Source organism: Formica exsecta, unplaced genomic scaffold (assembly GCF_003651465.1).
Source record: "Formica exsecta isolate Colony F162 unplaced genomic scaffold, ASM365146v1 scaffold1159, whole genome shotgun sequence".
In the NCBI taxonomy this organism is placed as follows: domain Eukaryota; kingdom Metazoa; phylum Arthropoda; class Insecta; order Hymenoptera; family Formicidae; genus Formica; species Formica exsecta.
Genome location: NW_021848498.1, coordinates 102,517 through 119,371, shown reverse-complemented (window position 1 = coordinate 119,371; position 16,855 = coordinate 102,517). Strand labels below are relative to the sequence as shown.

The window sequence follows — 16,855 nt, the reverse complement described above, 5'->3', positions numbered from 1 at the left end:
TAATCTCATATAATCTGCGATAATATTACATATATTTTAATGATAGTAACGTGTGTGTATATATTATTACTAAATATATTATGATCAAAAGATTATACACATATAATGTTGGTAAGTGTATAAGCCGCGTTCTTGTAACGCTAATCATCGCTTATCATCACGCGATATTTCTCTGGCATTTGTCTGGGAACACATTTTGTCTCGACTTTATTACAGAATGATGTTATATAAAAAAAAAGGATTATACTACCAAGGGAGGATCACGATGGCGATCCAGACACGTGAGCGAAAAATTATCAGTCCCTGTCATTACGAGTAAAGTAATGAGTGAAGCGAGACGGGGCAATATCTCTCTCTCTCTCTTTTCCTCTGTGGGACTAATGCTGCTGACATTCACGCAGTCGTTTTAACGTCGCGTGAGCCATCCCAATTTTCGAATGCAACAACGTTACATGCATGAGTAATGTAAAATTGTCGAGCGATTCGAAAACGCCGCTCTCCTCCTCGTTTTTTTCTCTCGTTTCCGTGCCGCGCGCCGCCTTAATTGCCGCTCACTGTTGATTTACGAGCGTTGCCTCTTCGGCCCGACAAGTAGGCACACTTTCTTTCGATACTATCGGAGTACTGGATATAGTATCGGTGCGATACGCACATTTCGTTAATTTTGAATCAATCCATATGAACATCGTTTGAATAATATCGTGGCGCGATATATGGTATTTATATTTTAGTGTTACATCAACAAGAAATATCACTTTCATAATATTGAATTAATGTAATATAAATGTGATGGCAAGATAATTTAATTGTTAAGGAGTCATATTCACAATATTAATCTTATAATATTGATGTAACAAATAGTATTTTTTTTAATGATATTGACATTTTACTGCAATTTTTAAGATTGATGCTTAATACTTTGCTATTAGATTGCTGTCAATATTCTGGTTCAATATTCTTGTCAAGGAAATAACTAGATAAGCTCGATTTTAGCGCGTGCATTCTCGTGTTCAGAAACAATTGCGTCACGCGCGTAAACAGGTGATTTGTATCGCGTGTAGATGATTTATATGCCTCGAACAATAGTGAGCATTTCCCGTTTTTCCATGTCTCCATTCGTCTATTTTTTCCGGGCAAGAAACATACTTCTAGTTCTAAATTAGTTATATTGACAAAAAACCCCAACAAATTTTTAATTTATTAAAATTTTAAATATTTTACGCGCAGACATTCTTTAAAAATGATATAATAAACGAGATGTTTAATTTTCTCTAAAAATATTAAAAATATTAAAAAACGCACATTAATCCAAAATTTATCAAATGAATTAATTATTTAGAATATCACACTTATATTCAGAAAGACTATTTATAGATTAATTCCATATTATCACTATTCCTTCAAAATGTTTTCCACACAGCATCCGCGAGAATCGTGATCAAAAGACAGTTACTGGAGTACAACGTTACTCTTGGAGGTAACATATCCGCGCGTTTGCACAAGTGATAAATATAATCAGCACGATCTTAAGACCGTATTACAGTAATACGCTCTCGAGTACGGTTTACGACTTCTCGAAAGAGCCGTGACCCGTGCCAGCGCCATGTAACTCCGACTTCTCCTTTGCCCTTTGCGTCCCTCATTCCTCTGCAAATGCGGGGGACGCGAAGTGGCCGTTCAATCCCCAAAGATCACTGCGCGTGATTGCGCTTATAAGCCAACTTGAGCTTACAGCCTGTAATAGTACAGCGGTAGTGATATATTTTTGCCACAACATATAATTTTGTATCATTGAAAAAGATTTGCAAAATCACAATTTTGCTTATGAGATGATGTTCTTAAATAATCTTGAAGAGAAGCAATATTAAGCACAAAATTGCGAGATACTTTTATTTTATATTTTATCAAAATTATGAAAAAGATTTGTACAAATTCGTTATTTTCTTGCCAAAAATTCTTTTGATTGTTTTTTTACCAACAAGAATCTGAAAATAATTTTTCACATGATATAGAAATGAAAGCAATTGTTATATTAAATATTATAACACACATTACACACATTATCATCAAAGTATTCTAATTTTAAAATACTTAGGATGACCTACAATATATATATTCATAAGCGATATTTCTTGCAAACATGACAAGTTTTTGTCTTTTGAAAACAAGCTTCAATACTAAAGAGAAAATTGCAAATAGATTAATACAAACTAGTGTCAGACTCGCCGAGAATTCTTCTAAAATTGCGCTGAGAACCTCTATCAAAAAAAACTTATATACCAAATTAATGAATGGTCGAAGCTAGGTCAAAGTCGGTAAAAGTTTTTTTTTGGACTTTTCTTTATACACATATACACATATATATCTCACAGATCTACCAAATTACCAAACAATCACAGAGCGATTTTCCAGAACTTTACTGTCGATTCTTATTTGAATTTCAAATTTGTCCTATAATTCCGCTAAAATAAGATCAACATTCCGAACATAATCAGCACAGCTATTTTATTCAATTTTGTGAAAGAGAAGATGGGACAAACGTAAAATCGTAACAAACTTTCTTTCCTAAGTTTTCCGGTTAACTTATGATTTGCCATTGAAAAGAACGAGTTTCGACACGATGGCGATCCAACTAGACTAACCCCGCGCAACTATAACGTATGAGGGGTTGAATATGTGTATCGCGAGATACGAGACTAGTCCCTTAACATCGTTCTTTCTCTCTCTCGCTCTCTCTTTCTCTTTCTCCTTACCTCACTACTTCCTCCTATCACGAAGTACGAAAGTACTTTGGACCCATAATCAAATTCGACTCCAAACTACCCCCATTCACGAGGGTAAAGCTCGCGCGATAACTCGCAGGCGTTACTTAAGCGCACTGTACCGGGTGGCGCGTGCGCGCGCACATATACACACACGTTCGCGCATTATACATCTTGCTCGACCTAACTTAATGCACACGCACATGTAGAAACACACGTACACACGTACGCACACCGCAAGCCATGGGAATAGTATGTACTTAGGAGCGCAAGCTGGCACGTAAGGGCGGCGGTAGTCAAAGTTTCGGCAGTTTGTAAGGAGGTAAGGCACCTTCAGCCTCTTCCTGCTTTTGCCCTTTCCCTTCTTCCGTGTCCACCCTCCTGCCTATCCTCAGATTCTCTCTCTCTCTCTCTCTCTATCTGTGCTTCTTCTTCGGTTACGGCTGAGGGATAACGTAGTACAGCTCCGTCGTCGAGTTAGCCTGACACCCCTCGTCCCTCTCCTCTTCTTCTTTCTCCCACACAGCTTCTTTCGTTTTGCAGTCATCTTTCTCGCTCTCTGTCCCCGCTACCGGTCTCACCTCGTCTACTTTATTGCCCTGTTGTTCTCGTTCTTACTCCTTCCCACGAGCAAGTAACCCTTTCGCTCGACGAGTTCCACTTCCAACGACCTAGCATCTCCCAATTCCCTCTTTCTTCTCCCTGCCGCTATCCCTCCGACATTTCCGCCTTTGCTCACCCACGGCTCTCTTCCGGATTTATTCGAGAGGCAAAATGTGCTAGGGACTCTTATTCTTTGCGGAAGCAAGAGAGAGAAATAGAGAGATGGAAAAGAGGGGTGAAGGGGAGAGGAAAGGGAACTCTTTCTGTTGGAGGCAGAAACGAGAACTGTGCGGGTCCTACGAGTACTTCGGCGCACCTGCTCGCTCGTAAGAGATGTAATGGTCGACAAAGGTAGACCAAGAAGCTGGCGGGAAAGAGAGGAGAGGGAAAAAAAAAAAGAGGAGAAGCGCTTCGCGGAAAACGAGAAAATGCGGCGTCGCGTAACAACCCCTTCTTCTGGCCAGGCGGATGGCCGAGGCAAAATAATTGGACAGACTCGGTATCGTTAATTTATTTCCCCGAGAAGGGTCTGCACTATGCTTTCCAACTTCTGCGTTACTGATAATGCACTCATGATTCGTTTATCTAAAAGCGAGAGTAAGTTCTTTGAATTACGACGGACTTTTACTTCGGACGTATAAAGTCTCACAGACTTTTCATACTTTATCTTGTCTGTAGATTTTATAATAAATTTGGAATAGATTTGTCTTTTTAATAAAAGTATGAAAGCACTTATAATTTTTCAATTATATTAAATCGGGACAAAGAGAAATTTAATAAAAGAATGTATAGAGAAAATATTCTTATTGTTATAAAAAAAGTCATTACAGATGATAAAAAATCAAAAGAAGAAATAAATAGAGTTCAATTAAATTTCTGTGATGAAAAAAATGTATCAATTTTAAATTTTTCAGAAAATCTGCTTCTAAAATATTTTGCGGTAAATCCGAAACTCCATATCAACTAAGGGATCGAATAATTACGTGCGTAACAATTCTTTCGCAATTTCAATTAATTGACCTCCCCCACAAATAACCCGCATGTTCAAACAAATCGGGCAAAATCGCACTCTCGATCAAATCGATTTACTCCGCTCATTATTACATCGGTTTGGCAGACTATTTTGTAAGTTGGTGGGAAATGTAAATATTTCATTCCACGAATTGCGCTCCCTTATCAAACATTTACTTTTTGCCGAATGTTCTACCGTTAATTAATTCCTTTCATTATCGAGGCTGTATCATACACGTAGCTTTCTATTATTTTAGTTGCCATGCGAAGCGAATGTCATTGTAACGCAAAATTGTAATATTAAAAACACGTTCACCTTTTCACAAAATGTCCTATATTTTCAACCATGTGTGTCGCTTGTATTTCTTTAATAATATATTTCGCATTATAATTCCAAGATAACAATGCCGTCGCATCTTTGCATAGATAACTTATCTTTCTTTACGTATATGAAGGAGAAAGTAAATTAAATAAATGTTATTTTATCTATATTTTAAAAATAAACTATCCCCCCTCCCTCTATGATACTCTTAATTGTGTGGTGGTTCTGTCAAAGATACACATGCGTTATTACGTTATGCGAGGTTTATTGAAATAAACCGTGCAACACACACACACACACACACACACACATTTTTAACGGCCACAGAAGAAGACTGAAGGGATGGTTTGTAGAAAAACTGTATCCGATCGTGTATCGCAATTTTACTATAATATGCATTTCATACTCGTAAATGCGCACCGCGCGGTGATTATCACGTTATGGATCCGTATAACAGCGGCATCATTGGCGAAATGATGTTAGCAGCGTTTTCAAATCGTTCAATAATTCAGTATTCTCTTCGCTCATATAATATCACGTTCGAATAATTGCACCGTATTTTCTAAAACAATGCGGATTCACCATAGAGTATTGAATAGCATGACGCACATGTGATCCATTTCAATAATCATTTTCGCATTGTCGACATGTGAAACATTGAAACGCATGTCCGGTTAGAATAGCTGTATAAATTAGAAACTGTCTTCCACGCGGATATTACAAAAATGGAATTCCATATTTTAATCTTGATAAGTACAAAAAGAATTAAATTATATCTCTACATATCAAGAGTTGACTCAGAGAAATAATTTACAATGCAAGATAATGCATAATTTACAATGCAAGAAACTTTAGAAAAGTTTCCAATAATATATAATCATGAAAAATTAAATCTCAGTTTAAATATTCCTTTTTTAAATTGCTGCCTTCAAAGTAACCAATTTAAATATGGTTAAATGAAATCTTTCATGATAAATAAATTAATAAAAATTTGAAATTATAACTAATATTTTATATATATATATATATCTTTTTTTTTTATTATAATATCTATAGATACTACACATTTTATTATAATTTCCCTCTATATTCATAATCCCAACAGACAGAATTACAAAAGATAAAGGATTATAACTTAGAGAATCGTCTTCTAGAGGCCGAGTGGATAAATTCGTGTCTGCGGACGGTATTATAATGAAACTGGAATCGCGCGTGTATATATATAGGTATATATATTGCGCCCAACTTTAGCGAATCCTTAGCTAAAGGTCCAAGGCGCGCCGGCTCGTAAATCCGGCGACATCGTGATTACACCGACGTTAAGGAGTGTCGTACGACGCGAAAACGAGCAGCCGGGCGCAACAATTTCATATCCGCTCTGATTTATTAAGCCAGCTTTATCTCGCTCGAGCGGATTATTCGCGCGTCACCGTAGCGTGTATCGCGCGAAAAGAATTTGCGTATCGGTTGTCACCGCGATGTATTAGGCACGTTTTAGCATCGCAATCACAAATTTATTATCGCGTATTTTAGATTTGCATATGTAACCGTGGCTTCGATAAATTCATCGCTACTGCTTTAATTAGTTTCGATTTTAATATTTATATAGTATAAAATGTTTTAATTATTTATTTATAATTGCGATAATATATAACGTTGATAATTATATTTCATTTGATAATCGTGAATGTAAATGGGGTACCTTGGAATTAATTTCTGCATAAACGTGTTCCGTAAAAGAGGAGGAAAGAACGTAATTTCCTTATAAACTCACGATTGTTGGCCATTTCCAGGGTAATTAGCGGTTCGCGAATTTTTGCACGATGATATACATCGGCGCCGCCTCGTTTCGCTAAATTAAACGTACCATATTTCATAACGATCTCACAATGGAAAATTCGCAAGAGTATCGTAAAAAGCGATTGCCACACTGATAAATTGTAGGATATCGTAAATAATAATCGTACAGTATCCAGTTACGATTATTAGTTTTGTAATTTTCTACAATTACTTCGCTACATCCACGTCATCAATGCCTGCAGTTGATAGATGAATAGACATTTATATATATTTATATTTTTTACGCAATGTAAAATAAATCTATTCCGACGTATCGAAAAACACTTAATCATGCAGCAGGGAAACCTGGATAAGACAAAAGGAGAATTGTAACACGGGATTGTAACTTTTGCGACCCTCATCTCATCAACCACGGTACAAATAGAGTTAAGTTTTTGTTAGGATTAAGTTTCAGTTAGGGTTCAGTTTTTCTCTTTTTCCTTAACACGCCCTAACAATTAGCAATAGATTCTTATGAATAACTCGCAAACATAATTTTCATTAAATTGGGAATATGTGTGTCAAGTTATGTGAACGTATTAATCATCTTCTAAACAACATGTTTGATATTTTCTCTAATAATATAGTATAAATAGCAAAATACAATAATTTTGAAAAAAAAAAGAATATGGTCTCTTTGGAAATCTAGCGTTTCGCTAGCGTTTTAAACACTGCGTATGCACGCATACTTATTATATAATGTCATTCTTCGACACATAATGTAAAATGCAAATTTCATGTTAAAAAGGGAAATAGAAACCGCATACATACAGTTTATGATAATGATAAATTTAGAAGCGCTATTAGAATCACAAAGACAGACGGATTGAAATTTCACAGAAAAGTATGATGACAAGTGTCAAGATTTTAAAACTGCACGCATATTCTTTCCGCATCTAATTATATATTGCAGCAGAATATTGTTTTTACGCATATATCACATTTTTAAATTTTAAGGAATATTGAATAAAGATATAAAAATAAAATAAAATGGCACAGAATTTCGCGCATTAAAATATATATTCATTAAAGAAAACTAGCAATTAAATGAGAATGCTCATTTTTTTTATAATTAAGCTATCTCTCAAAGCGCAGAAACTTGCGAGTATAAATATAATCTCAGAAATTAAATTAATTTTACTAAATAATTAGAATATTAAAAATAATAAAATCATTTAATTTCTTCGTGTTTAATGGACGTTTAACTCGTAAGCGTTTATTCTTTATTCTTTTAGAATTGTAATCCAGTTGTCAATCAAATCTCTTCTGGGCCTTCTACAAAGTAGGAAATCGCCATCGTTGTAAAATTCTACAGAAATTGATTACGTCAAATAAACGAAGGTATAGTTCCTTCGCTTTATCCCACGGGACACCGATCCCTTCGTTACCCTCCGTTCACCGATCTTTCACGCGTTCGACACCCCTGAGTATACTATGGAGAGTGGTTATAGTTCGCGGTTGGCTCGGTAACGAGGGCGCGTGCGGTTAACAAGTTGACCGTACTTGGCGAGAGGAGAGAGTGAGATGGGCACGAGAGGAAGAGGATGGGTTGGGGGAGGCAGCGTTGAATAATGTAAAATTTCATTTCGGCCTCGCCTCGTCGTCGTCATCGACGGCGCGCCGTTGATTCGGTGCCCCCGTGAAACATTTAATGCTCGCGAAATTTCCCATGCGATTTCCCATGCCGGATGCGCGCGTGCGAGAGGCAGCTATGTTCGCTCATTCGCTTGTTCGTCGATCGACGAAGAAAAAAAGAATTAAGGGAGAGGATGAAGAGTGCCGGAGAACCATCCGGGGAACACGTTCGCTCTTTCCGCGACTCGTGCCTCGAATTTGCAACGAGGGGAGTGACGGTGTGCCGAAAGAAAGGAAAAAAAATTTGCCTGCCGGAGGGCTACGCCAAGAGTGCTGGATACACCGTGCCCTCCGATCAATGGTTCTTTTCTCCCTTTTGCTCTTTTCAACGCTGTCTATCTTCTTGGAGAACGAACGAGACAGCGGTATACAGCGTCAGATAAAAAGAAAGGGATACCAATGAAGGGGATTGAAAACCGGGGGAGAAGAGAAAGAAAGAGAGAGAGAGAGAGAATGAGAAAAGTAGAAAAGGAGACAAGGAGAAAAGAGAATAGAGAAGGGGGTTGGAACGCCAGTGAGCCGCGCTACGGATTAACGAGGCGCCTCGGCTGCGCACTGCAACGACGATGCACTTGCCGGATATCCGGTATATCCGGACGGCTCGTGAGATATTCAACGGAGCGAATATCCGCACAGATTATGCGATTCTCCTTTTTTTCACTGCGATCCTTTTCCGTGCTTTCCGTTTCGCCACGACATCTCACGCGTGAGAAATTTTAACGTAATCGATATCAGTGGCATGGAAACTTACTGTCATAAGTAACCCTGCACTAGAAATACATCGGCAAAATTCCAGAAAATCTGCATTCATTAGATATGTCTACCGAAGAAGTTAATCTCAGATATGCTCCGAATAAAATAATAATAACGAATTTAAATTGTTAATCTTGCGACGGTTTTAATCTCGGTTTTGCCGATAATAAAAAAACTTATCGCAAAATGGATCGAGACTATCGCGGATTTATAATTCGTCAATGTAATAGAAAATATATATATATTTGCGATAAGATTTTCTTGAAAAAAAAAAATTTGTTTTTACCTTTTTTTTCTCTAACATATATCTATACTTATATCTTTATATGAGCCAGAAAAAAGCTAACAGCAAATTTCTCATCCTAGGATTGAAAGAAACTGAACAGTAGCGTACCTGGTATTATTAAAACAAATGTCCAAAGCATGTCTCAATGATTGTTCGCTCAAATCATCGAACGAGAGTACTACCGCGGCACCTCTGGTCTTCGCTGCAGCCGAATTGTAAAATTGATCGCCGAATATCGGCACTAAGATCATCGGTAGTCCTATGTAGACAGCCTCCGAGAGTCCAAGAAGTCCGCCGTGACCCAGGTAACACTTGATATTTGGATGATCTGGAAATACAATAAGATAATTATATATTAGTATTAATAAATATTAATTATTAATTATAATTAATAAGTTAAGATATTACAAAAGGTTTTAGATATATTAGAAAAGAAATTAGAAAAAAAATCTCAGAAGAGAAAAGAAAACGAATCTTGATAAAAGACGTTTAAAAATTATGGAAGTTAAAGTAGATGAAAGAAAATGAAAATGATTAATCTTGTTTATTGCTTTTGAATCAATTGAAGCATTGTTTTAATTTAATAGCGATACTATTGGTATTTTAGCGGACTATGTAAAAGCTTTTTTAACGACATTGTAAACAACGGTTCAATTTACAAAGCCAATGGCGAGTACAAAATATTCAAATCGCAATTTGCACTAAAAATGTCAGAGCTACAGAGAGCCACGCGTAACGCACGTAACGGACCGTTACAAATGACTCTGACCCTAAATGGAATTGCCAAGAGCACGTAATCTTCCGCTCGCGCGACAATCCTTAATTGATTAATTACGCATGCATTCGCCGTCCCGCGCGTGCACTTATAACGAAAAATCTATAATTAACAATGCAATTAATAGGCAAATTACGGGTGCGATTCGATAATTCATAATTGATTGTGACGCAAATTACGAGTTTAATCCATTAACAACCGCGTATTGCCTCGATAATAATCGCAGTTCGGACATTAGAGATGTTGAGGCAAAGAAGGGTATTCCTTCGTGATCACTATATTTTGCAGATAGTATCAAATACTTAAAAGAGAAATTTACAATTACTATTGTCTGCCATTCTGATTTATATACATACAAAAAAAAAGATTATAGCTCGAGGAATATAAAAGAAAAATTGAAAGTAGAGTAATATGGTAATTAAAAAATGGAAATACAAATTTTCACGTAATTTACATGCCATATCTGAATATCTGCTAATATAATCCTTGCACTTACACCATATTTTGTGTTTATTAAAGTTACATGTACAATAAATATTAATATAACTCTGTATAATTAATGGACAATGAGACAACGCTTTCCGTTAATTGTAAGCTGAAAGAACTTAATTAGTGTCCATTAATATCAAATTTTGAGATTTTTGCGGTGATTATTTATTAATCCTCCTATTACAATTTTTTTCTGTGTAAAAGAAAAACAAAATATTATTAAAATCTGCAAGTGCAAATACACTATTATTAATTAATTGTCAAATTAATATTTTTTTATCATTTCAATAATTCTTCTCGAGTAATTTCGTACACACAGATATTATATCTCTTTTATATTTTCTTTTCTTTATATTTTCTCTCTGTCTCTCTCTTTCTTTTACCCTCTGCGTGTAAATACACGCATGTACGATGTTATCTCGCATTCACAATATTGAACACTCGCGGTTGGAATTTTCGACGAACACCAGTATTCGCGATAAAAGTCTCGTTCGCTCTCTCTCTCTCTTTCTCTCTTGTAGAGCTGCCTATATTTCCTCTTCCCGTACAACGACCGCGTCGATCCTAATGTCAAATTCCATTACCGCCAACGCCTGCCACAACACGGGTCCATGGAAGAGGACCTACGCGGATATTTGTGAGGATTTACATTACACATCCGCACACATCGCGCACGAATATATTTCCACGCACCATGTCGAGGAAAAAGATGCGCCTCATCTCGAGGTTTCGCATCGCTCTCAATGCATCCGTATCATCTCTCCTGGTGCACGTCGATACGTGACAAGGGATATCTATCGGTCTGGCCTGAATTTTTGCCAGCGACGCGCGCGCGTGAAATAGGCCGGTAACGAAAAATCGGAGAGAGAGAGAGAGAAAATTCTCGCCGTGTAAGATTCGCGTCTGAGATTTCCTCCATCCCCATCGCGTGGTAAATCACGCGCGATATAAAATCCATCGTGCATCTCCGTGCGCCGCGTTGCACGCGAATGGATGCTATCCGCAGCCATGTGACGCGCGGTTAGAAAAGATAACATTAACAAGAATCGAACAGCTCTTTTGCACAAAGATTTCAATATCACAACTATTGAAAAAAAAAAAAAAAAAAGATATCGTTAAGAATATAACAATTATATTAATGCATCTTTATTTAATAATTTCTCCCATTCTCTGTCTTGAAAAAGTTGGTAATACAAGTTAACAAGTTTATGTATATCCATAAAGGAAAAGTACTTTACATATTTCTTAACGCGATCGATATTCCAATTAAAACACAAGTTAAAGATAATCCTTCTCTCTCATTCAAGAATTTTCTAACTTCGGGATATAACGTACCTCTAGTATTGCATAAAAGATAGGAAGTAAAAAGAAACTGTGAGAGAACGTAACGCGATCTCGAAGGGTTCGTGAAAATAAGGAAGGAAAGAGCACGAAAAATACAGAAGTAGCTTCGAGCAGGAAAGAGCGAGCAAAAGAAAAAGAAGTAGAACAGAGAAGAGATCAAGGTACGGCAGTCACGAAGTGAGATAATAAAATTAAAGCGATCGATCGTAGTGTCTGACCAACTTACAACATAGTTTTAGCAAGATTATGTTCCGAAATACAGGAATGTCTCTAAGTATAGTCAAGAAAAGAGAGAATTAAGGTAAAGATTGTTATTACATTATTATAATATCAATATATAATATACAGACCATACACATTTAATAAAGAATTATTAGTTTTATTATATTATATTATGTATATAAAAATATTAGATGTAAATATTTAAAAGAATATTAGCGCGCGTATATGATTATGTAATAGCGAAAGTCTGCACAACACACCAATTTCATAATGGTGTTATTTCGTCATATGATTTTATCAATTTCGTAAGCTTGACGAATCGTAGTAATAATATTATGTTATTAAATACAGCTTTCCGAGCGCAATTAATAGCGAACAAATTCGATGTAAGTTGCACGATTCGTTACAAACTCGTTACAAATATGCGACCGAATACAACGATGGAGCTTTCAAAAAAGAAAATTTTGGAAAAAGATTCTCTTATTCTACTTATCTTTTCTCCGGTACTTCATACCTGCTGAATCAAATGCATATTCGCAGAATATACGCGCAGAAGTCCGATAAGAAGACAGCGATATCTCCTCCGTTCGCGAAATCACTGTTTACGCTCGAACGTGCACAGAAATACGCATCATGTCGAAATCGAAGACGCGATGAGCGATTCTGGAACTCGTTTCAGGTTTGCCCCGGGATACGCAAGCAATTTTCGACGATGTGGATGGAGAACACATTCGAAAGAAGAGAACGCCGACGATAAGATTAGAGATCGCGTATGCGAAGACCTTGATTGCGAATTTCGTCTATGTTTACTCGATTCGTGAGTTTTTGTAGTAAAAATAAGAGAAATAAAGAGAATTCCAATTAACACATTAAATAGCGAAGAAAAAAACAGATAAGATAAAAAAGAGGTCAAGAAAAATATAATCTAATCGTTAGTCTGAAGGCACATATGAACTTTGCAATTGTGATTCTAAGCGTAATAAAGATAAGCTCATATTTTATTTCAAGTAATATATTGCGAGAATGTAATTTTACATCACATTTTTTATATTCATACAGCCAAGTATGAATAACATAAAAACATAAATAAAGCGAGATGAGTATGAAAGGAAATAAATTTTTAATCTCATAAATTTGTGCTTTGTTAAAAGAAGCTTGATTTAAATGCTTTTATCAAATTTTCTGGTCAAATTATCTAAACTAGATCTTTTCTATTTAAGCTGCGTGCTTTAAAAGCATGAATATTGTGTGTATGCGTGTTGACTGTTACATTCAAAATTATACATAAACGTGATGGCAATAAGTAGATATAATAATTAGGATAATTAATCAATTACAGCAAACGCGCACGTAATTAAATGAAGAATCTCAATTGTAAATGTTTAACATTAACAAATGACACAGAGAGGGAGAAAAAGAGAGACAGAAAAAAATATTGTCTTATGCAAATTGCGACCTAATAGCGGGTGCAAAAAATATTCGCGATTACATAATTACTGAGCAGAAAATAGCACACGTAGCTATTTGTTTTCATCATGAAAATTCTAAAGAAAGGAATTGTAAAAAAGATATTTAAAGAACAAGTGTTACCAATGGCCTTAAGATACAATATAATCGTTCCATAAATAGCTCGTGCATGCATGCGTGCGTGCGTGAGAACGTTGCATTGCAATCGATTTAAAAAGCACTCTTAAGTCTTGGGGCAAAGTGCAAAAGAAAGGCTAATTGTCTTATTATTAGTTGCAGAGAAGAGAAATACAGAATGTCTCAAATGTAAAGAAAATACTTTTTAGAATATATTTACATGTATTATATATTACGTAAGAAACTATTTTTTTTTTTTAATTTTTTAGCTAGCTCTATTAGATTTCTTCATATTTTCTAAAAATCTAAAACATTGTATAATAAATTCCTGAATCTTAATTAACAATACTTAGAAAATAAATATACTTTGTAAAGACAATAATGGCGATGTGCGGGATCTTGTTTGGGGAAACAGTACGGATTATCATTTTACAATATTTCGAAAGAAGTAATTCATTGGTGGACATATTCCGGAATAAAGTAACGGAGCGTTACGCTCACCATGGATGATGGACCGTCGCGACGAGCAGAAGGAGCAGGAGTGACATGGTGGCAAACGTAGGAGAAACCGAGAGAGAAAGAGAGAGGAAGATCAAGAAGACGAGAACGAGGGTGGTTCCTGGCGTAGCCGAGGGAGCTTTAACGGTGATTTATGTTGCCGTCGGGTCGTTAGCGAGTTGCCTAATTAAAGTCGTTTCACTCGACAGAGGCCGAGCTGCAAAAGTGCTTACGCGAAAATTCTCGCGGCAGTCTCCTCGCCTTCTAGCTCGCGTTCTTGTCGGCTTTTACCTTCTTTCTCTCCATCTCCGCGAACACATAATAGGCGCACTGTCCCTCCCTCCCCGCACAAGCGAATGATCTAGGCAAAACTGCCAAAATATTCGGGATACGTTATCGGGTAAATAAATTTACACGACGGTTGTCGAAAAATGAGTCTTTTTATCGAGCAATTTCTTCTCTCTCGACAGAATTCTAGAAGGCATTTTATTTTTCAGTTATTAAAACTCTCATAAACGCGCTCATTTTCTCTTATATAAAAGCCATAAATATTCATATTGGTAATTCATTAATTTCCAGCGTCAAATTCGGTGCCAATTATCCCGACATTCGATGTATCATTATTCCAGATTGGCGCAAATCGTTTTCAGGAGTACCAAAAGCTGCTCAAATATGCCGGCTTTCTCGATTCGGACGTTCAAAACTATTTGACGCTCGCCCCCGCGTGGCCCGGGCCAAATAGCACATACCGTAGCTACCGTACAATTTCGAGGATTCGAAAGCTGCTTTCAATGTTTCGCGCGCATCGACCGATTTCGCCGCGATTCAACGCGATTAGTTTCACCGCGTTCGCTTACCAGAGAATCCCAGCTCTTTCCGGAAGTATTCCAATTTCTCGCGGTCATGGCTGATAAACACGTTTATTCGGGACGCTTGCGGATCGAATAACACATACCCGACACACACATAGAGATAATCTGCAGTAGAGATAATCTCATAATACGTATCTTATTTCATTGTTTTTCATGCGTGATTTTGCATAATTCTTATGCATGATGTATGTCACGTGTCTAGAGTTTAATTTTTTTTAGATCTCAAATCTCAAACGATTTGAAGACATTTCATGACTGAATTGAAAATTTTAAACAGCCGCTTCTTCTTTCATTTATCATTCGGTAATTTGATATTATCTTAAATTGTGTATTAAAATAATACACACATACAATATTAAATATTAATAAATTCACTTTACCAGCTATCCGTACTATTAATCCAGTCTCCGCTTATTTTGTATACGCTTAAAAAGAAGAGAAAACAACATACTTTCAAGTCAATGAAGACAATAAAAAAGTACTGATTTTTCAAGCAATATCATTCTCAGAGAGCTTCTGCTGACGCGCGGCTGCGGTTGTAACGATCGCGTATTGTTACATTTGCACGCGGGTCTATATTTCGCGTAATAGTATCATCGATAGGAATGCGCTCACAAATTGTAAAGACAATCCGATTCAGCATAGAATTACGATGACGATTATGTTACGTAACCAAACAAAAAGCCGTAATAATCAATGTGACAATGACACATTCGATCTGATCATTATAACGAATAAAGAAAATTTTATATTATGCAAGTTGAATTATCTCAATCATTATTATAAAACCAGTTATATAATATTATTCATAAAAAATTGATACGATCTCTTTTCGACAAATAAATGTTTTTCAAATATGTTTATCATTTATTGACCATTAAGATAACTAATACAAAAATAAAAAGATAAAAAAGACGCAGTAAGCGGATTATCGATTACAAAAGCCTTCGAAAAAATAACTTTACTACCGAAATCGTGTTTCACGAAAACGCGTAAAGCCGGCTCGGGGTAACAGGGAGTATTATTATGAACAGAAAACAGTGAAACCGGAAGAAGCGGACGAACGGGATGTTTCCATCCCGTTCCGTCGTCAGTACAGTTTAACCGCGAACAACGCGATAAAAAGGCAAAAAAATGACAAAAAAAATAAGGGAAAAAATAAAATCGCGCGCCGCAGGTGCAGCCGTCGATCATCGAGGGTGCGCGCGTAGTGCGAGGACAATAAAATATGTCAAAAGGTATCTAAAACGACCCGGTGAAATTTTTAGCAGCGCATTACCATTGCAAATCCGCGTGCGCGCGGCTTGTTCTACTATAAAAGAGCGCGACTCGCGGAAATGACTGTCGCGAAGCGGAATTATCCGCAACCGCAATTGACGCCACGCGAATTTGTCACGCGATTGATATTGCGTTTGTTAGCGCAAAGAGACCTCGGTTATGATAGTTGACGAATCGACGTTTTACATAACTGTGCATTAAAATTCAATCCTTCAAAATATTATCGCATGAATTATAATCACTATTGACTAGCGGAAAATTAGCTCGCTTTTATATTTTTTGTTCTACATATTTTAATAATGTTAAATAGCACAAAGATAAGGAATATTATGCATATTCCTTTGCATTACTTAACTAATGAGCAACATAATAAAATATCATATTTACAATTCTGACGAACTTCTTATGAATATAATTCAGATATATTGCGATTTATGCATAATAACAATTGAGTGATAATGATGTCTGGGTTAACTAATGAGCAACATAATAAATAATGTTATTATAAATTATTGAAAATAAAAATCTTATAAAAATATTTTAACAAAAAAAGTTAAACAAATATATTCTACAAAAATAATA

At 36.2% G+C, this 16,855-nt stretch overlaps 1 protein-coding gene and 1 long non-coding RNA gene across 2 annotated transcripts in view; one reads left to right on the top strand and one right to left on the bottom strand.

The window, feature by feature from the left end:
- LOC115238881 (UDP-glucuronosyltransferase 2C1-like) overlaps positions 1–16,855 on the bottom strand; it is a 44,714-nt gene that overhangs the window by 18,666 nt on the left and 9,193 nt on the right. The window contains exon 3 of the mRNA XM_029813027.1: positions 9,320–9,539. Within this exon, the coding sequence (XP_029668887.1) occupies positions 9,320–9,539 (220 nt within the window). The remainder of the gene's footprint in view (positions 1–9,319; positions 9,540–16,855) is intronic.
- Positions 6,392–9,419, top strand: LOC115238887. Its single transcript, XR_003884557.1, has 3 exons — positions 6,392–6,912; positions 7,773–7,878; positions 9,292–9,419. It is a non-coding gene; the product is annotated as an uncharacterized LOC115238887 (long non-coding RNA).